We start from the raw sequence: 22,497 nt of genomic DNA, 5'->3' as shown, positions 1-22,497 counted from the left end.
AATTACATATTGTATTCTTACAATAAGATGAGGTAGAGAAGAGAAAATGGTATTAAGATCATAAGCGAGAGAAGATACATTTACAGCACTGCACAGTATTTATTGAAAAAATCCATCTCTAAGTGGGCCCACACAGTTCAAACACATGTTGTTCAAGGGTCACCTATAGTTTGGAATGATGTAAAGAGCTACACATTTTTTTCTGCATTCTGATTTTTTCCTCTGTGTTTTTTGATCTAATGCAATCACATTCCTTTCTTAATTTACATGGGAACAGATCTTTGAAAAAAACTGTTGAAGTACTGGAATATCAGGACTTCATTATTTATATTAGCATTTTTATATCCTTGCATTTGTATTTTAATGTAGGCATCTATAAAATACAGAATTAAAAACTACACAATATCTTGGAACTATAAATCTGTTTGTAGTACTTGGACAAAAGTATATTCTCTTCATGATAGAAAAGCAGTTATTTTTATAACACTCAGCTTCTGATTCTAAAAAAACCTGGGATTTTGTAAGGAGGAATACTTTAAGTCTTTTAAACTGTTTTAATGTATCATTGTATAGAAATAAGTCAAACAATAAATGGGTTTGCTAATTTAACTTGTACTGATGATGCTTAATTTCTGTTCACAGGGATTCACAAACTGGACTAAGCGAGATTTTAACCAGTTTATTAAAGCTAATGAGAAGTATGGAAGAGATGACATTGATAATATAGCTCGAGAGGTGGAGGGCAAATCCCCTGAGGAGGTCATGGAATATTCAGGTTTGTATATAACCTTTAAAGATAGTGTTTAATTTTGTAACCTTATTCATTTCTTTAGTGTCACTTTAATTGTATCATTGTTCAGAGATCTTCTTTTTTTTTCAAGATTTTATTTATTTGACAGAGAGAGACACAGCGAGAGAGGGAACACAAGCAGGGGGAGCGGGAGAGGGAGAAGCAGGCTTCCTGTGGAGCAGGGAGCCCGATGCGGGGCTCGATCCCAGGACCCTGGGACCATGACCTGAGCCAAAGGCAGACACTTAATGACTGAGCCACCCAGGCGCCCCTGTTCAGAGATCTTTTAAACATTTATGAATAAAGTGTAGGTGAAAGTATAAAATATAATTGTATTTCCACAAAAAAGATTATAAGATTTATCTAAATGGACTGCTATTGTCCTTAGTAGTTAGCTAATAGAGCCAAGTAAAGCCCTAATGAAACAAGGGTAGCTATTGAATGAGCATTGACAAAATTAGTTTCCCACTTTTCCCATCTCTGGAATTTGGTCCTCTTCTGGGCAATTCAAATCTGAGAGTTTAGGTTCAGAGGATTGAATTAGTGTCTTTCTAGGTCATCCTTGAAGTAGAAAATTCCTCTCAGGCCCTTTTATATCCTCAGACACCCTCAGCGCTCCAGTCAACTCCAGGCAGGTCATATGTATTCCATTAACTCGGAGCAAGCTGGAATAGATCTTTTTTATTTTTTTATTTTTTTATTTTTTTATTTATTTGAGAGAGAGAGAATGAGAGAGAGAGCATGAGGGGGAGAGGGTCAGAGGGAGAAGCAGACTCCTCGCTGAGCAAGGTGCCCGATGCGGGACTCTATCCTGGGACTCCAGGATCATGACCTGAGCCGAAGGCAGTCGCTTAACCAACTGAGCCACCCAGGCGCCCCAAGCTGGAATAGATCTAAAAAGACTGGTTGAATAAATCTTTTTATTGGTTCTAGAATCATCTCCCTTTTTTACTCAGCTGTGTCTTTGGTTTTAAAGCATATGGAGTTAATACTAATTCCCATGTCACAGCACATCCAACCTCAGGCTTCTGAAAGAAGTCTTATTAAAGATAGGTAATTATCTGGCAAGTTTTCTATATGTAGAACAGCAAATTTCTAACTTTCAAATAGGTTGAACTTTCAAATTTAGTTGAATATGAGCTGTTTAGAATATAAAACATTTTTTCTTATAGAAGCAATATTACGAAGTAGTTTTAGGTTTCTATGCTAACCTCTCAAAACCTGTTTAGCTTAACAACTGAAATTCTTTGTTTTTGCAGTGAAAAATAGCCCGGAGGAAACATTATGATACTAATAAATACACCAAAAATTGATAGAAGTTACGAACAGCTTTTAATTTATCTAGAGTGTTAATGCTTGAAGAAATCCAGATTCATTAGGGAAAAGACACTTTTTCTTTTGGAAATCTGAAAGGGTTTCTGGTGATTACCAGGGAATTTAGAAGCTGATTATATTGAGTTTTTATTTCATGTAATACCAAATTTATGAACTTCCTTTTCCTTGATTCCAGCATAACATTACTATTACTCTTAAACTTTATCACATAAGTTTTAGGGCATTTGGGGCTCAGAGGGGGCAAAAAATAGATGAGAGAGAGAGAAATTCTAGCAGCAAGAATAGAATGAAAAGAGTGTAAGAGAGATTTTGTGCAGAGAGGTTTTCTGAAATAGAATTTTCTTCAAAATAGCATCAATGTGGATGAAATTGCAAGAAAATAAGTGATTAAAAAATACCATGTCAGATGTTCTGGTGGCATGACTAGCTCAGGACAGCTTAATTGGGGCCATGTCAGAGGGTGGGGAGATTGGAATGGCTTTATGTAAGTGGTTGCAATAAAAGAAGAAGTGTATACAATTGGTTATTTGTGAGTATATTATACATAGCAGGCGTTTATATGTTGAGTGAATAAGTGAGAGAATGAAAAAATGAACAGAGGTGCTTATAAAAGGCAGAGAGTGACAATTCCTCATGTGATGATGAGAGGGGTGGTTAATGTCCAGTGCAAAGAAGAAAATGGCCTGCTAATGTACCAATTTTGTGCTATGGGCTGGATGTTTCCCCCTCAAATTTCTATGTTGAGATCCTAACCCCAACATGATGGTATTAGCAGATGGGGGCCTTGGGAGGTGATTAGGTCATAAGGGTAGAGTCCTCATGAATGGGATTAGTGCCCTTATAAAAGAGATCCCAAAGAGCCCTCTTGCCCTTCCCACCATGTGAGGACACATTGGGAATACGGTCATCTATTACCCAGGGTGTGGGCTCTCACTGGACTTGGAATCGGCCAGCACCTTGATCTTGGGACTTCCCAGCCTCCATAACCGTGAGAAATAAATGTTTGTTGTTGAAACCCCACCCCCACAGAAATAAAAGTCAGAGAGCACTAACATTCCTTTTATGATAGGCTCTAAAAATGAAAAATTTGAGAAGGTAGGCTATGCCATGAAAAGGTCTTTCACTGAAGTCATAACGTGACAATACAGCCAAATTATTTAGATTACATATAAAATTTGGGTGACTTTGTTGGTTTTTTTGTTTTTTGCTTTTAAGAGAAAAGGTTGTTTCAAGTAAGTTTAGAAACAAGATACAGGTCACTGGAAATACCTAAGTTTAGTGAGTGGTTCCGAAAGTGAAGAGTTTTGGTAGAAATTGCTGCTTCATAGGAAGTTTGAATGACTTGTTGATAATGGGTTTCGTTTTTGTTTTTGCATGCTGGGAAGCTATGTTCTCTAAGTTTATATGCCCACCCTCTCTTCTGTTTAACTTTATGTGTTTGGTCCCTTCTATATCAAATTTGATTGAAAGCATAGCTTAAATTAGTGTCTGTAGTATCTTTTGAAATTCTAGTCATTTGGGATTGATGATTAAAAATTCCAGGGTGCCTGGCTGGCTCAGTCATTAAGCATTTGCCTTTGGCTCAGGTCATGATCCCAGAGTCCTGGGATCGAGTCCCACATCGGGCTCCCTGCTCCGCGGGAAGCCTGCTTTTCTCCCTCTCCCACTCCCCCTGCTTGTGTTCCTGTTCTCGCTGTCTCTGTCTCTGTCAAATAAATAAATAAAATCTTAAAAAAAAAATTCCGTAATATTTCATGAAAAGGAATTCACTAACCTAAAACCTTCTTGTTGAGGTCTTACTTTTAAATAAAAAGAGGTATTTAATAATTGAATATATATATATATTTATGAATCTGAATCTTAGTCTTAAACAGTATAAAGCTCACTGCATCATGTCCTGTTAATTCTTTATTCTTTATTATTATCTTAAAGAATCTTAATTCTTTATTCTATAACTCCTCAGATTCATTTGCTTAAGATAGTAGTACATTTATTGAAAAGTAATAATTCTGTTTTTCAGCTGTATTTTGGGAACGTTGCAATGAATTACAGGACATTGAGAAAATTATGGCTCAGATTGAACGTGGAGAAGCAAGAATTCAACGAAGGATCAGTATCAAGAAAGCCCTGGATGCCAAGGTACTATATTTCATAATTTTCGAATTATTATTAGATTGTTTTAATTGACATGGTGATTAGCTTTGACTTATTGCACATTTAGTTAAAATGTTTATTTTGTTTTAATTTACAGATTGCAAGATACAAGGCTCCATTTCATCAATTGCGTATTCAGTATGGAACCAGCAAAGGAAAGAACTATACTGAAGAAGAAGACAGATTCTTGATTTGTATGTTACACAAAATGGGCTTTGATAGAGAAAACGTATATGAAGAATTAAGACAGTGTGTGCGGAATGCTCCTCAGTTTAGATTTGACTGGTTTATCAAGTCTAGAACTGCCATGGTATGTATTCTTTACTTATTTCCTTCAACTTTTTATCTTGAAAAATTTCAAATATCATATATTCTTCATTTAGATTCTTTAATTGTTAACATTTTGCCCTCGGCCCAGATAAGTACTTGTACATGCATACATAGAATCTATATATGCATATAGTATCTATATTTTGCATTCAGAAATACAGGAACATATCTATATTCAGAAACACATACCTGTATCTGATATTCATAAATCTACATATCGAGATTTCTGAGCCAATTGAAAGTAAGTTGCAGACATCATGAGTGTTCATCTCTAAATACTTAAGCATTTATCTCCTAAAAATAAGGACCTTTTCTTACATAACGACAATACCTTTATCCTCCCTGAAAATGTTAACATTGATTCAGTAATGTCATGTAGTATACAGTCCATGTACAAAATTGTCCAGTTGTTCCCAAAGTGCTGGGATGATCCAGGCAAAGTGCACATATTGCATTTGATTGTTGATTCTCTTTAGAATCAACAACTTTCTCTTTGAATCTACAACTTTTTTTCTTTTTGTTTTTTATGACAGTGGCTTTTTTTAAGGTGCTTGGGCTTATTGTTTTGTAGAATGTCTCACATTTATCTCATTTGCTCATTGTTAGATTTAGGTTAAGCATTTGGGGCAAGAATGTGACATAAGTGATGTGTACTTCCTATCACATCACATCAGGAGGCACGTTGACATAGGTTGTCCCACTCTTGGTAATGCCAAGTTTGATCACTTGGTTAATCTGATGACCACCAGCGTTGTCCACTTTAAAGTTACCTTTCCCCCTTTGTAATTGGGCAGGTGATACTTGAGACTGTGTGAATAACTTAAGGATTTATTTTTAATGAGAAGGAATTGTTGCCTAAGTTGAATCTTTAAAAGAATATCATGCGACAATATAATTAAGTAGAAGAGGTACTTTATTTTATTTTATTTTTTAAATATTATTTATTTATTTATTTGACAGAGAGAGACACAGTGAGAGAGGGAACACAAGCAGGGGGAGTGGGAGAGGGAGAAACAGGCTTCCCGCTGAGCAGGGAGCCCGACGTGGGGCTCGATCCAGGACCCTGGGATCATGACCTGAGCCGAAGGCAGATGCCCAACGACTGAGCCACTCAGGCGCCCCAGTAGGAGAGATATTTTAGCTTCATGCAATTTACTTCATTACTTTCTAATGTGAATTGTGTTCCTGTTAAATTCTACTGCTGCTTGACAGTGTTCAAATTGATATTGAACACTTTTTTAAATGCAACACATTTTTAATGTTAGCATTGTCAGTCTTTTCTCAGCTGAGGTAATTAAGACAAAAATAGACTTATATAGCCTAAAAATTAAAAGCACCAGAAACTAACAATTCAAACAATGGACATTTTTTTAGAGAGGGAGAGAGAGAGGTGGGGCGAGAATGAGGCAGAGGGAGAGGGCGAGAGAGAATCTTAAGCAGGCTCCATATCCAGCGCAGCACCTGACATGGGGCTGGATCCCACAACCCTGAGATCAGGACCTGAGCTGAAATCAAGAGTCGGATGCTTAACTGAGCCACCCAGGTGCCCCCAACAGTGGACATTTTTAAGGAGTTGCTATCTATCATAAATGTTTTCTTGGCCTAAAGTGTGAATAGGGGTGTGTAACTGCTTAATATTTTGTTTGATTCATTTTATATTTTCAGTTCAAGCTGAATAAAAAGAAAAGAAAAATCTGAGTTGCTATATGGAAGACACTAATTTTGGCAGATGCTTTATAAGATCAAATACGTATTAAAACTTTAACATAAATTTAGAGTGTTCATGGACTATTAGAATGTGCCTGTCAAGTTGATGGAATACATAATGCTGGAGAGCTAGCAAATACTTTGGATCAAGCCAGGATTCAAAAGGAACTGGAGAAATTGGAATGATGGACAGGCTGAATCTCACAACATGACAATTAATAGGGATAAATTTAAAGTGCTGTGCTTACACAAAAGAATATGAAGAGGTATATATGTTAATAAGATATAGTAGGAAGAGTTGAATTAAAAATAAAAAATAAGAATCTGTAGCATGAAAGGCTGAGGTTTGAGGTAGAAAAGAGTTGTTTGACAGGGTTCTTTGGATCATTGAAATAGATTATTGAAGAACAATGTAAATAGCTTTTCTATTAGCTTTGAAAATGAGATTCTATTTTGAGTGTCTGAAGACTTTGGCAGTGAGCTAGTTGGCCTTTTAAGGTGTCTTCTAGCTCAGTGCATCTATTACCATGTTTAGCAGAGAACTTTCAAAAGCCATGAATTTAAAAATTTTAGCCATTTGGAGTTTTATGTGTGTAATGATCTAATGTAGAGCAGCATCAACAACTTGTAAAAGACAAATGCCTACCTGCATTGGTCAGTGAATCATGTTTTAGATCATAAATGTCCTTTTATGTGATAGAACATTTGCTGAATTTTGAGTATTATTTCAGTGATACCTTACTAATTTTTTAAAAGGTTGAGAGTTTAATGCTGTTTTCAGTTTCTAGAATCATTAAATTAAAGGAGAGGATGAAACAGATTCAAAAGTACAAGAAAAACCTTACATTATTTGTAATAAAAACATGGCTATAGAACTACATAACCTTATTTTATTTTCTAAGAAAAAAACCCCGGTATATTATTATCAACCACTAGATGTCTCTGAACTCCCTTGTAAAGATTCTTATTTTCCTCCATCTTCTTTCTACAAAGCATTTACTTCTTTCTTTACCAAGAGATTTAAGTCTCCAATGTATATTTTCCAAAGAGCAGATATTAACTAATTAATTACATGATTGCGAAGTGAAACCTTTATTTTGTCTGTTAATAACGAAGATACCTCTGTCCTTCTGGGAGGTGGAATTTATGATTTCTAAAGAATCTTTAAGAACATATAATAGTTTATTTCATATTTAAATATTTTAATCCAAAGTTTTTTATTTAACTTTTCTATCATATTTTTTTTATTTCCCTCCTAGTTAGTGGATAATTTTTGCTTATGTTTCTGGATTTAGAGTATAGGTGATATATTTTAGAACATGCATATAGTTAGACTGTCTTTTTGGAATATTTCATGGCATTATCAATCATTAGGGAATTAAAGGAATGGATTATTAATAATTCTAGGTGATCTCTTTGCCCTTTTATTTTAAATAATTGTTCTTGTATAGTGAATCACATGCACAGTCTAGGAAGAGGAACTTCCTCTTGAAAAAGGCAGTTGTGTTTTCCAAAATTAATTTGTTTCATTGAAAAATCCTATCTTAGAACTACGAAGGATGTAATTTGATTCATTATGTGTGTCACTGTGTTCAAATTGAAATCTTATTAATGAGTAAACTTTAAACTTAGCTTACTAAAGAAGCTATCTTTAAAAAACATAGTTTTGCTTAAAGGTGATTCTTTCCCAGAAACACCAATAAATAGTGTGAAATACTCAGTAAGAAAGTGAACACCTTGGTAGTTATATTTTACTCAGACATCTCAAAGTACTGAATTCATGGCTTCTGACTTGTAACAGTCTTAAAGTGCTTAAAGGCATGAACCTCCACTTCTAAATATGCCTGACTTTGAAAGCCTTCAGCTAAAGTATGAAGATTTCTTTGAGTCTCTTCTCCATTTAAAAATGCTGGCTATACAAAAGAGAAAATGAGTTTTAGTTCTATTTCTATGTGCTAAAAGGATTGTGATTTTTTTCTCTGAGAACGTGTGTGGTCTTTAAGTAAGTAATCAGTCGCTATTGAACTACATAAACAAGTAGGAAGGATATGATCAATTTAGACTTTTAAGCTCAGAGCATGTGAATTGCCTTACCATTTTCCTGCTAAGAAAAACATCTTATAGGGTGCCTGGGTGGCTCAGTTGGTTAAGTGACTGCCTTCCGCTCAGGTCATGATCCTGGAGTCCCGGGATCGAGTCCCGCATTGGGCTCCCTGCTCGGCAGGGAGTCTGCTTCTCCCTCTGACCTCAACCCCTCTCCTGTGCTCTCTCTCATTCTCTCTCTCTCAAATAAATAAATAAAATCTTTAAAAAAAAAAAGGAAAACATCTTATAATGGGGTCTTAGTCTTAGGACATTCAAAGATGATCAGAATTAAAAGGACCTTTACCAAGTGACTGTAAGAGGAAATGATAATACTATGTTTATATAGTATCCTTTATGTAATACTTGCCAATCTGTTTACTAATATTAGCTCACTAATTTTTTTGCCATTCCTTTTAGGGAATGAATATCAGGGTATTATCTCCATTCATTTAGTGACAGACTTAACGTGATTGGGAGATTTGAGAAGAATCAAGATTCAAAAGATGTAGCACATTATTCAAGTTTACTGGAAAGGACATGTGGAAAATACCCAAAGTTTAATCAGTAATTCTTTAGACCTGCTTAGGTCCTTTTAAGGACTTATAGGAGAAAAGGCAGAATTTAACTTTCTGAGATAAAGAACATTTCTTGATAGAACCGTTTATAGCATCCTTTGCAGGGTTGCTTTAAGTCTTAATTTTAGTCAAAAAGCATTCTTGCCTTTTAGCCTCTCTGAGGAGGTTTTTTCTTTCCTCTCTCAGCCACCTCAAGAAGCTGTGTGTGCATTGCCTGTAGCCATGCAGCTTGGAGTTGAATCAAAGTATTAGTAATGAGTTGTTTACAATTACCCTGCCTTAGGTAGTTAAATGAATTTTTCTGATAGCATCTCAGAAAGAATTGCATACTGTTGTATACAATGTAATAAAAATTCCACGTTATTACTGTTTGTTTTCAAATCACAACTTTATGAAAATGTTCCTTATTTAAAATTAAGACAATGACATTCCTGATTAGAATTGGAGAAAAAAATACTTTTTAGAAAATATTGCTATAGCTTTTTATTAGCTTGCTTCCTTTTTATAGATTTATCAGTGATAGTAAATGTTAATTAGGTTATCAGTTTGGTACAGGATATTTTATAAATTATCTGTCCAATTAGGATTTTTTTAATAGATAATTTAGAAAAATGAAAGTCAAATTCAAAAACTTCCAACTTATTCTGTAGTTGCAATGACACTTTTGTTGCTTATGCAGTATAGTCTAGGAAATTTCATGCAGAGTGCTGCTTGTGACTTTTTATTTTATATAATAGTACTTAATTGTGTGATAATAGCTAATGTTGATATCTTAGAGCATTACAATGAAATGTGAAAATAGGAATTAATACACTGTTGGTAAAATTGGTAAACTGTAAAATATATTGATGGGTTCTTCTTGACTGTAGTATTATTAAAATATTAAAAACAAAATATATTTATGTTCATAGGGGTATAGTTCCTCATGTATCTAAAAGACTAAAATGTTCCTTTTCTGCCTTAATTTTAAAAAAGGTTCTATACAGAGGCACGTATAGGAGAGGTAGTGCTTAATTTTGCCTTGAGGGTTAGGTTAGAGGAACGGCTTCCCAGAAGAGGTCCTTCTTGGATCTAAGTCTTAAAAAACTAGGAGTTGGCCATGGGACTACATTCTGGGTTGTGGAAACAGCATATGCAAGGGTATAAACAAGCACAGCATATTCAGAAATTGCGAGTAGGTTAGTATGGTAGGGTGTGAGTAGGGAAGTATTGGAAGATGAGTAAATAGCTGGCTGCCAAATTATGAAGGGCCTTGTCTGCCGTACAGAGTCTTCTGTCATTAGTCTGTAGGAAATGGGGGGAGTCATTGAAAGACTTTAATAGGGCAGTGACAGTGATCAGATTTACATTTTAGAAATACTGTTCTGTGGAAGTGGGCAAATGTCTATCTCAGTTACCACATAGGCTGATAATTCCCAAATTTATATCTCTATCTTTCCTCTGTTCCTCCATTTTTTTTCCTTACCCCTTGGCTAATGTATCACCATCTGCCCCAGAGTCTTTTTAATTTTTTTTAAACTGCTGTTCTCTTAACATTCAAGTGCAATTAGTTATATCTAAAAGGACCAGCATAGCACCTTGCACAAAGTAGGTATTCAGTGAATAAATGAGCATGGAACTTTTGTACTTCAGTTGGCTTCTATCCCATAAACTCCTACGGTTGTATCAAATTTGGGTAGAAAGTAAAGAGATCTAGCAGCAAGTGTTTCTTTTCTTTTCACCTACCTTTTTCTAATGATAGACTTTATTTGGCTGTCATCCCTGAAGCTTTTATTTTTTCATAAGTTTGAATAGCCTGTTATAAATATCATGTGTTTTATTAGCAACTATAGTATTGGATTTAAGACTGAACTATTCTAACAATCTGAAATATGATAAATGCACTAACAGGAGTCCATTTTATGTATTTTTACTTAGGTGTTATCTTGCGAAGAGAGGACAATAACATTTTGTAAATAATGATGTGTGTAAATGGCAGCAGTTAACTAAAAGTATCATAATGTTTGATACTTATTTGAGAAATATAGGATATATTTATTGGAGTATTATCTCCCATTTAACTGTCAGTATGCTTGGGCCCTGAGATTCTAATATAGAATGCTGTTGCTTTTTTAAAGTATGATAGAGGTTCAAAAGTGACAAAGAACTTGGAAAATATACCACAGAATGTACAGTTGAAGGTATTGATTCTGGAAGTAAAGTATAGGGAGTTAATAAAAGAGCAAAGGAGAAAAACACCCATTTTGTTTTACTAAGAACTATAGAAGAAAATTCTGACTATATAGAACTACCTACAGATTTAGAGGCGCAAATGTGCAGTGCAATTTATTTATTTGGTTTTTTTTGCTCTTGTTCATTCACCTGCTTTTGACTTTGAACTGTAACAGGCACAGACCTTCTGTCATTCAGACTTAGGTAGGCTTAGTGTCTAGGATTTTAGTACATAGGAAATGTAATGTGGAGCCTCTTTAATCTCTTTGAATAAGTCACTTCAAGTCTACTGATGCTTTCTGTGCCTTTTGAATTGATGCTTTGAAGCTGAGTATTGGGGCAAAGGATATTTGAACTTGGTGCCTGGCATGATTGATAATCATCGCACAGTAAGGGGCAGTGCTGCTCATTGCAAACATTTCATCATTTATTAAATAAAGGTAGAGATATGTATCCTAGTATTCAAAAGTTGAAACTTGGGTGACTTTGCATTGAATAGAATCACAAACCATTAGAAAGGTATGGAAAACCGAGTCAGCATAATTTGTTTAAAGTAAATCTAAAGACTATAGTTTAAAACGGGGATTGCCAAACCATAGCCCCCCATCCCGACCTGTTTTTCTATGACTTATAAGCCAAGAATTATTTTTACATTTTCAGATGGTAGGAAGAAAATTAAAAAGCTATTTTGTGACATGTGAAAATGATACAGAATTCAAATTTTATTATCTGTAAGTAAGGTTTTATGGGAACACAGCCCATAAACACATTCATTTATGTATTGTCTACAGCTGCTGTCTTGCTACAGCCACAGAGCTGAGTAGTTGTGACAGAGACTGTGCGGTCTGCAAAGCCAAAAACACATACTATCTGGCTCTTCACAGAAAAGATGTGCTCTCCGGTTAAAAGACTGTAAGAAAGGTAGAAAGGAAAGAAAGAAATTATATAACCAATGGTAGATATAAGTGCTATACAGTCCTTTAAGAAAAGTGTGAAATGAAGGATGGATAAAGGGAGAGGCTCTTTAGCCTAAAAGGGAGGTGTTTGGGAGGTCTGGTGGTGATTGTGGTGGAGGCGTGAGAGCTGCCTTGGAGTATTTGAAGGATTGTCATACAGAAGAGGGAATCAGCTTGTTCTCTATGTCTATAAGAATTAGACTTAGAACACATTGTGGGAAATATAAGGCAGCACTGCATTAGGGAACATTTTTAACTTGTCCAAATGTAGAATACACAACCTTGGGAGGTAGTCTATTGGTAGTCCCATTGGTGGAAGAATTCAGACAGGCCAGACAACTAACTAGCAAAGACCTAGTAGAATGGATTCAGCATCAACTTGAATGATTTTTAAAGATCCTTTCTAATCTTGAGAGTCTGTGATTTTATGAACTCACACCACTGAAAGTCTGTATCAAGGGAAGATTTCTGAGTACAAAATACACATTTGATTACACCACTTCTGCTCAAAAATCCATTAATAAGATCCTTTTGTCAGCTAAATTAAGTAAAATTCCTAAGTTCTTCACTGTTAGTGTCTAGGTCCTTTGTCCTTTGATCCAAACTTAGCTTTATCACTCTTACCCTGCATAGCATCTCCCAAGTTGGTTTCGACCAAATGTTGTTCTAGGATATGAAAATCTATGATATGCAGAACATAGGTTCTGTGTTCAAATAGATTTGGGAAATGCTGATACTGTCTTGCCCTTGACATTTCCAATCTACATTAGTGTACTAAAAGCTCTGAGAAGTCCTGCCCTGAAGAAATTTGTTTAACTTTTTAAAAATCCAGTATCTCCCACACATGTATAAACACAATACTTTTTTTTTTTTGCCACAGATACTAACACCAGTTTTTTTGTCATTTTCTTTTATTTTTTTGAAAATTTATTGATTTATTTTAGAGAGAATGAGAGGGAGAGAGAGCATGGGGGAAGGAAGGGCAGAGGGAGAGGTAGAGAATCTCAAGGAGACTCCATGCTGAGCTTGGAGCCTGATGCAGGGCTTGAACTCATGACCCTGAGATCATGAGCTGAAACCAAGAGTCAGACGCTCAACTGACTGAGCCACCCAGGCACCCCTCCGTTTGTCATTTTCTTACTGTCTTCGGTATTTTATTGTTTTTGCATCCTCTCTCTTCCTCTTGTGTGCTGTTTTTCTCGCTCCAACTTCATTCCTAAATCCAGCATTGGGAAATGGTAAAAGATAATTAGACCACAGAATTGTGGACACAGAGACCACAAGACACATTCCCTGTAACCCCAGGAAAATAAGAATATAAAGACGTACAAAAATTTAGGAGAATATGGATGTGAAAGGAGAAATCATGTAAGATGAAGGTGCTTTTGATATTATGAAATTTTTCATAGTTAATCAAAAAGTGATTCACCATTTTATTGATAATCTGGCCTTTTGCTTTGTAATTTCTGTTTTTAGCTAGTGTTCTGTTTATGATACCATCTGTTTAGTTAGGCAGTGCTTAAGCATGTGAATAAAAAATGGGGTTGGTATCTGTAGAGAAAGTGACATTACCTATGCTAAGAAGGTAACATCCACACTCTTCCATTCCTTGGTGCCTTTCTCTTGAGGGTATTTTTCTGTCTGGAGTAGTTAGTGGCATGTTAAAAGGAATGAAGGTAAGAACTTACTATACAGTCTATTTATAATCATTTGGAGATGTTCTACTTCCCTGCATATGAGACAGTCTCAAAAGGATTAGTTTTTTCCCTCTGAATCACCCATATGAACCATGAACATGTATCTGAAGATATCTGCAGTCACTGGCAACTAGTACTTATTGAGAATAATAACAGCCAGAGGGTACAGCTTAATGAGTCAAGAATCAGCTTCACATAAAGACTATCTAATAGTCTCCCTAGAAACCAACAATCAAATCTCATCAGGGTCAACTTAGTCCTTTTTATAATAGATAAATTGAATAACATGCTGTTTAATTTGTATGTGTGTTATTGGGTGAAGCTATGAAGAGTATTTGGTCTGCATATTAAAGATACCACTATTGTTTTGGTAAGTAAAGATGTTCTTTTTCCTAAATTATTTAACCTTGGGTAATTGGGGATGCAGGAGAAATCTGAATGTGCCAGTGCTTTGTAAGGTTATTTCTAATAAATAATAGTATTTTTAAAACATTAAGGAGGATTTGTTTTTCTGGGTAGAGACTATCTTTGGTTTTCCTTTTGGGCTTGAATTTTTAGGAATAGAAAATGCTTGGATAGTTGATAATCTTTCTGTATGTATCATTTCCTATGTTGTATGTCATTTTTCTGGCTTGTATTTGGAAAGTTAAAACCATTTGCCATTTCTTAAAAGCGTTACAGGTTGCCCAGGACCTAAATGTTCATTGCAGAAAATTTGGAAAACAGTCTAGCATGAAAATGAAAATAAAAGTTAGCATTGGTCCTCCTTTCAGAGCTAGCTGCTGCTGACTACTCATACTGCTGTAGTTACTATTCTTTCAGCTGTTTTTCTGTATACATGTATACAGTAAGATGTGTCTGTGTATTCTGTTTTCTTTTTTTTTTAAAAGATTTTATTTAAGAGAGAGAGTGAGCGAGAGAGCAAGAGAGAGCACGAGTGTGGGGAGGAGCAGAGAGAGAGAGGGAGAAGCTGAGCAGGGAGCGCAACACGGGCAGGACTCAATCCTGGGACTCTGGGATCTAGGCCTGAGCCAAAGGCACATGCTTAACCGACTGAGCACCCAGGTGCCCCTCCACTTTCACATGATCAGAAATTTAGTTCTCAGTATTTCCCTGCTGAAAATAAGACTTCTCCAAACATTCTTCTGTAAATTTTGGTATACATCTTATTTCCTTACATTAAATTTCTAGGAGTGGAATTGTTAGTTCAAAAGAAATTTTTAAATTTTTAAAATGCTTCATTGATATTCCCAAATTGCTTTCTAGAAAGGTATAGTGTGTTTTTTTAGAGATTTTTATTTTTACGTAACCTCCACACCCAAGGTGGGGCTCAAACCCACAGCCCAACATGGAGAATTGCATGCTGCACCAACCGAGCCAGCCAGGTGCCCTGAAAAGTGTAGTGTAGTAGTCTGTTTGGGATGCCATAACAGAGTACCACAAATGGGGGGGGCTTTAACAGACGTTCTTCACAGTTGTGGAGACTGGAAGCCCAAGCTCACAGTGCCAGCAGCGTTGGTTTGTGGTGAGGTCTTTCTCCCTGGCTTGTAGATGGTGCCTTCTCACTGTGTTCTCACATGGCCTTTTCTCTGTACGAGTGTAGAGAGAGGTACCTCTTGGTGTCTCCTCCTTCTCTTACAAGAACACCAGTCCTGGGGTGCCTGGGTGGCTCAGTCGTTAAGCGTCTGCCTTCAGCTCAGGTCATGATCCCAGAGTCCTGGGATCGAGCCCCGCATCGGGCTACCTGCTCAGCCGGGAGCCTGCTTCTCCCTCTCCCACTCCCCCTGCTTGTGTTCCCTCTCTAGCTGTGTCTGTCAAGTAAATAAAATCTTTAAAATATTAAAAAAAAAACAAACACCAGTCCTGTTGGATTAGAGCCCCACCCTTACAACCTCATTTAAGCTTAATTACCTCCTTAAAGGCCTTATCTTCAAACACAGTCACATTGCGGGAAGCATATGAATTTGGGGGGGGGGGTGCAATGCAGTCTGTAACAGGCAGTAACGTTGGCATCCCATCATCAGTGAATGAGAGTTCCCGTATCCCATCTTTTTTTTTTAATGTAGATTTTAAACTTTTCCTTTTTTAAAAAATTTATTTGAGAGAGAGTGCGTGCGCGCACGTGTGTGCATGAATGAGAGAGAGAGAGCACAAGCAGGGGGAGCGGCAGGCGGAGGGAGAAGCAGGCTCTCTGCTGAGCAAGGAGCCCGATGTGGGACTCGATCCCAGGACCCTGGGATCATGACGTGAGCCGAAGGCAGGCACTTAACCGACTGAGCCTCCCAGTCACGCCCCCCCTCCTATATCCCCATCTTATTGCCAATACTGGATCTGTACACCACATACACATGCACGCACATATCACTGGCAATTTGATAAAGATGACGTTTTACTTTGCATTTCTTTGATCATTAGTTTCAGTGAAAAATTTTAAAATATTTGGATGTTTTAATTTTCTGTGAGTTTTCTGTTCTTATATTTTGACCATATTTTTGTTGGGGTTCTTAATTGCCAATACACCTGCATTTTCATTTGTGTGTTTAGCTATTTTGTATGTATCAGACATTTTTGCTTATATAGAAAAGGAATTATACTTTAAAATGTTATTTATCTATGATTTCCTTTAAATACAGCTAAGTATTACAGGGTTAATATGTATGAGTACCTGTATTAATGAATCATATGTTTAATACTCACCATACATTCATAAAAACCGTTTATAGTTTGGATGCATTGATTTGCTGGCAGTGAAATATAGGTAATTGGCAAGGTTAATGCAAAGTCTTTTCAGCTATTGTTTGCTTTGCATTAACAAATACAGCAGCGTTTCCTGAGATACGCTCCTCAGAACTCTAATCCTGCAAGACATCCTCTGAGAAGAGATTTCTGCTGGTTGAATAGCTTTGGGAACTGCTTGCATCCTACATCTCCCACCTAGTGCTTGACAGTGCTCATCAGGAACTTAAGTCTCTGAGAAGCCCTGGAGTAAAGAAATCTGTGTGACATTTGTAACCTGAATACTTCCAAAACTTATTTTGGCAATAAGACTTTCCTCCCTTTTTTGTTTATATGATTTTTGTTACCTTTTTACTTTGAAATGATTCACAGGAAGTTATAAAGAAATGTATAGGAAGGTTCCATTCACCCTTCACCAAGTTTTAACCAGTGGTAACACCTTGCATAACTGTATTACAGGGTCATAATCAGGAAATCCATATTAGTACAACCATACAGCTTATTTGGATTTCATTGGTTAAACATGCGCTTTGTGTGTGTGTGTGTGTGTGTGTGTGTGTGTGTGTGTGGTTCGGTGCAGTTTTATCACATGTAGATTTGTGTAATCAGCACCACAAGACTCCCTTATGCAAGCTCTTTATAGTCACACGCACTCTCCCCCCTTTGCTAGCTCCTGGACACCATTGATAAGTGCTCTATTCCTAAACTTTTGTCATTTCAAGAGTGTTCTGTAAATGGAACAATATGGTATATAACCTTTTGAGATTGGCTGTTTTCACTCAGCATAATTCACTTCAGGTTCATCCAGGTTGTTGTGTTTACCAATAGTTCTTTCCTTTCTATTGCTGAATAGCATTTCATGGTATGGATGGACCACCGTTTGTTTACCCGTTCACCAATTGAATGACATTTACCCCCCCCCCATCTTTTTGGTGGAATCTATTACTATCCTGTATGAATATTGTTCTGAAGTACATCAACTTTAGGAATTCTGTACTTCAGATATGATACCATTAAATAATTACTATTTTTTAAAGATTATGCCTCAGTTGCAGAAATTAAAAGTCTTTTATTATTTGGTTTAGGAATTCCAGAGACGCTGTAATACTCTAATTTCATTGATTGAGAAAGAAAATATGGAAATTGAGGAAAGAGAGAGAGCAGAAAAGAAGAAACGGGCAACTAAAACTCCAATGGTAAAATTTTCAGCATTTTCCTAACTTTTAGGTAGATCTCATTTTTTTTTACATAATTAAAATGCCTATATTATGTTTAATGCCACATGATATCTATTATAAAAACTGTTTTTATGAAGTGCTAATTTGTTTTTGACAGAAAAAGAATACACTACAACTGCATTCCCTATTTGTCTGTAGAACATATGGTTAGGAACTCCCTAGTAACAGGGCTCAGTATTTAAAAAAATTCCTCATGACTTTAAGCAGAAGTATAATGCAAGTAAAATCCTTTGAATTGAGACTCTGGTTGTCGTGGGGGAGTAGGAGAGGGGTGGGGGGGATGGGATGGGGCTGAGGTTGAAACTGGGAGTTCTGATTTGATCAAATAAGTTTTCTGATCTTTGTGGAACTATGAGTACAAATGAGAACTTTGAGCAGACAGCAAAGCTTTACTTGGTTTACTTGGTAATAAATTAACTGTTGAATAATAAGATGACTTGATTTTAATCTAGTCAGGTTGCCTTGTATAGCTACAATTTAAAATATTCTTTAATAGATCATATTATTTGAGTGTGGTTAAGTAAACTACCATATTTCATCAAGTCTAAGATGCTTCCTATTGTAAGACACAGCATTATTTTATGTATCATTAAGTAAAACTGCTGCCAAGTAACTAATTTGTCATCAATTGTAAGATGCATCCTGATTTCAGAGATGCTAAAGTGAAAAAGAAATGTGCATCATAGAATATATGAAATATGGTATTTTAATATCTATCATACAGTTTTAAAAAATAATACATTCATAAATAGCATTTTGCCAGAAAACTTTAAGTAGTTCTTTGAGAGTACATTTATAGTACCATGTGTAAGTAGACATTTGCTGACTATTTTTGATGGGTATTTTATGTCTTTTCTTAAAAAAAAAATCTTTGAAGGTTATTTTACATTGGGTTATATATTTTGTTGGGCTATATAGAACGTTAACTGTGAGTATAACATTTAAGTGAATATTCATGTTAAAATTTTTTTTTAATGCATTTACATCCTAGATTTAACATTGTTGGGCCATTTAAAAATGTGCATATTGGAGCAGAACATTAAATCTGTTTCCATTTTAGTCACAGAAAAGAAAAGCAGAGTCAGCTACTGAGAGCTCTGGAAAGAAGGATGTCAAGAAGGTGAAATCCTAAAGCCTAGAAATAAAGTTTTAAATGGGAAACTGCTATTTTCTTGTTCCCATCTTCAAATGCTAATTGCCAGTTCCAGTGTATTCATGGTACTCTAAGAAAAATCTCTTTGGTTTTGATTTCTTGCATATTTTATATATTTTACAATGCTTTCTACCTGAAATGTGTAGCTTTATATTTTATGCATTCTAGTATTTTTGTGTACTGTATTTTGTGCATTTCATGTCTTCATCAAAATCCTCTCAGTCCTTGTTCTTTTGAAGCTTGTGCTGAGGTTTTAGCTTTTCTATGTTTTATATGCCGCTGCTTTGAAAGAGAACCTAGATTCTATAGCTGTATTATTGTTGTTTCATACTTTAAATTTATATGGCTGTGGAAAAATGAATTAAAATGATTTGAGGAGAAAGACTTTTTCACTTCTTTGTTGCTTTCTTTTCTATTGAGTATGGGCTTGTATGTGTTACTGCATACTGTGATTAGCATAATAATTGTTTCTTTTGAGGTCATCTAAATATTTTTTTCCTGAAGGAATAAAGGGTGAGAACAGAAAAATATAAAAAAAAAACCCTAATATTTGATACTGTGCTTGCTGTCAGTATGCATTACATTTAAATTATTCTCTAAATATTCAAGTGGGAAAATATAATAAAGAAATGTCTATAAGAAATTTAATTATTTCCTGTGTTTTGTGCAGTAGAAAAATAGTTGTGTTTATTGAATTGCATTGCTCACTACTGTGTATTTGGTTGCAAGTTAAAGCTTTGCTTGCTGACTTGTGAGTGATCTTCTGTCCCGTAGAGACAGTTGAGAGGAGTCTGGGTATAACATGTAGATTTATTAACAACTAAGTTAAGAGTACAAAATAAGTGCTATGCATGTAGAAGAAGGGGGTCTGGCTTCTGTAGGAATACAATTATGCTCAGATAACAAACAATCTCAAAGTGTCAGAGGTTTTTATACACCAAGAGTTTATTTCTTGCTCACACTATAGATTCCATGCAGGTCAGAAGGATATGAGAATGGGAGGGGACCTGTTCCACACAGTCACTCAAGGTTCCAGGCTGACTGAGGCTCCAATGTTTTTTACTGTCGCTGTACCATCTGGAACATGTGGCCTTTTCAGCTGCTGCTGTAGGAGAAAGGCTGAAGAATCTAATGTAGGTTCTTCGTTACCTAGGCCCAGAAGTGACACATGTCCCATCCATTTATATTTCATCGTCCCAAAGTAGTCACATGGTCCTGTGTATGTGAAAGATGGCTGGCAAATGTAGGGGAACAAGTGGAATGTTTTACATTACTGCCTCTGCTGCCAGGCCTGTTGGCTCAGGAAAGAACCCGTGGAACACATGGAACTGTTAGCATGTGATCAATCAGAATCAAGGTCAGGTTATAAGGGAACAGGGAAAAATGGATTGGAATCTAGTGTGAAACACATAGCAAATAAGCAAAGTTGGGAATGCAGGAAAGTGATTTTAGTTATCAAAACAAGGTTTGGATCACTAAAGGGTTGCTCCCTCCCCCTACCAAAATCCTTTGCATTTCCTATCTGATTCTGTCACCGGCAAAACTTGGGTATCCGTGAAATTCACACCTTCAGTCTTTTCATAGGGGTTCTGACACCTAGGAATCAATCTAGAATGACAATCCACTGTCTGCTGGACTCTTCCAAGTCTTCATTCATTGTCTAGATTTCATATTTCTTACTGCCATGCTCCTGATTGGATTCCTTTTACTGTTTCTACTCTTAGGACTTAGAGTCTTGTACTCTGTTGGAAGTTGGGGTGAAATTGAGGTGCTATTAAGTGATGAAGTCAGGATGATACTAGGTCAAGGGACCAAGAGATACCCAAATCTGTCCTTGACTTAACTACCCTTTCTGTAAGGTCCACAAAGAGGTGAAGGTGAGCAAAGTAACACTTCAGTAGCTGGTACTTTGGCTCCAAACTTCAATCCAGAGCTCTTAAGCCCAAAATAAAATCTTGGAATTTTCTACTCAATGAGATTTAAACGCTATAGTTACCTGGGCTAGAGAAAATGATACCTGAGAGGGTTCTACTGAAACCCCCAAGTTTTGTGTACTGAAAAACAGTGAGGGTCCTAGACTCTGATCAATGAGTTCAGCATTTCTTTTCTTAGCAATTAAATTCACGGTGGGAGCAGTACAATTAGGATCTTTAAACTTCTTTCATGGAAATTTGACAATCTCTGCTTGCTCTTTCTCTGTTAACCCAGAGGGGTTAATAGTTAAGCTGTATGTGACTATCTGCTTTAGGGGAGAAAATCTGCAGGTAAGTTCTTCCAGCCTTTTCCTGGGGCCATTTTCCTGATCCATATCATGGCTCTTATGAGACTTTCTTGGACCAAAGAGAAGTGAAATTCAGCTCTTCAAGATGTTCAATAAATACCTCTGGTGTCATCCTCAGAAACTTGTGAAATGGTTTTATCCAGGACATTAACTTGAAGAACACACCATATTTAGTGAAAAATTCACCACCTACTCTGTTCCTTGTCTTAGATTATGTACAGCATTGTTGTTGAACATAGCCTACAAAGGAGACCCATACAGTGAACACCAGCTGATAGCACAGTTCAAATAATACAATGTTGGGGATACAAAATGCCCCGAATCTGTATTTGAAACCTCTCTTATTGTCAATTCTCCACAGAGAAATTGAAGTATGATAGACAATTCAAAAGTCCTGAGAGAAAAATCCCGTTTCAAACAAGGGACTGAGACTGATGGGGTAGTAGCTCTAGACCTGGCTGCCTTTTGGGGAGAAAAAACAGGACATTCAGTTTACCAGCTGCTTGGAGGCCAGAGGAAGCAGAAGAGTGTGCTGTTTTCATGACTACAGTCTTATAAATGCACAATGATCCAGCCCACCAGCAAAAATGGTCCAATCGATTGTATGGGAATCTTACCCTACCTGATTCCTTATTTACAGAATGTGCAAGGATGGAAGTGAGTAGAACAGGGACCCTGAGTGGTTTTCTTCACTCAAGACCTCTGTAGAAGACAAGAGGTGAATAGGTTTTCCAATAATCCTCCCACAGAGGCACTTGGAAAGCATCTGTCTTGATCCATTGGGTACTCAGGCTCTAATTGCCTTAGAATCAAAAGAAGGGGGTGAGCTCAGTTATCTCATTTGCATAATAGCCATTTGTATCTGTCTTTATTGCACAGCTCCTTTTACTGCTGGCTCCCTGGCCTATGAGTGGTTATGCTGTATGGAAAACCTGGATACTGTTGCATCACACAATTCTTCCATGAAATATGCCCCCAGATTTGGTTTCATTGTCTGAGACCACCCAGTTAAGAGAAGTTATTGCAGCTATCTTAGTTGCTGGGTGTTTGGTTTTAAAAACCTGTACTCAACTGGTGGAACTATCTACTGTCACCAAAATAAAATGCTGTTATTTCCTAATTACTGACAAAGGTCCCCGCTGTGGTCTGTTGTTCCTCCTCTATGGTGCGGTAGCCAATGCAGCCACCTATTTCAGATTTCTGTGCCAGTTTCAAGGCCCATGATAGCGCTGGTGTCCACATTGCTTTC

At 36.5% G+C, this 22,497-nt stretch overlaps 1 protein-coding gene across 12 annotated transcripts in view; it reads left to right on the top strand.

Moving 5' to 3' along the window:
• The window catches only part of SMARCA1 (SWI/SNF related, matrix associated, actin dependent regulator of chromatin, subfamily a, member 1), a 786,408-nt gene that overhangs the window by 50,466 nt on the left and 713,445 nt on the right, over positions 1-22,497 (top strand). For 5 of the 12 annotated variants that reach the window (XR_010406252.1, XR_010406253.1, XR_010406251.1 and 2 more), the window contains exons 21-24: positions 643-775; positions 4,146-4,264; positions 4,377-4,589; positions 17,662-17,772. Coding sequence is in view for 7 of the 12 variants with exons in the window: in XM_045882241.3 (XP_045738197.1) it covers positions 643-775; positions 4,146-4,264; positions 4,377-4,589; positions 17,662-17,772; positions 18,875-18,946 (648 nt within the window). In the remaining 5 variants the exon portion in view is untranslated. Of the gene's footprint in view, positions 1-642; positions 776-4,145; positions 4,265-4,376; positions 4,590-17,661; positions 17,804-18,805; positions 19,611-22,497 lie in introns of those variants that run through there. The other 7 variants (XM_045882241.3, XM_045882217.3, XM_064574548.1 and 4 more) reach the window with 5 other exon arrangements.

The sequence above is a fragment of the Mirounga angustirostris genome, unplaced genomic scaffold (genome assembly GCF_029215605.1).
Source record: "Mirounga angustirostris isolate CCGP_5_RB_7025 unplaced genomic scaffold, mMirAng1.0.hap1 SCAF_11, whole genome shotgun sequence".
NCBI lineage: Eukaryota > Metazoa > Chordata > Mammalia > Carnivora > Phocidae > Mirounga > Mirounga angustirostris.
This window is presented reverse-complemented; position numbering and strand designations above follow the sequence as displayed.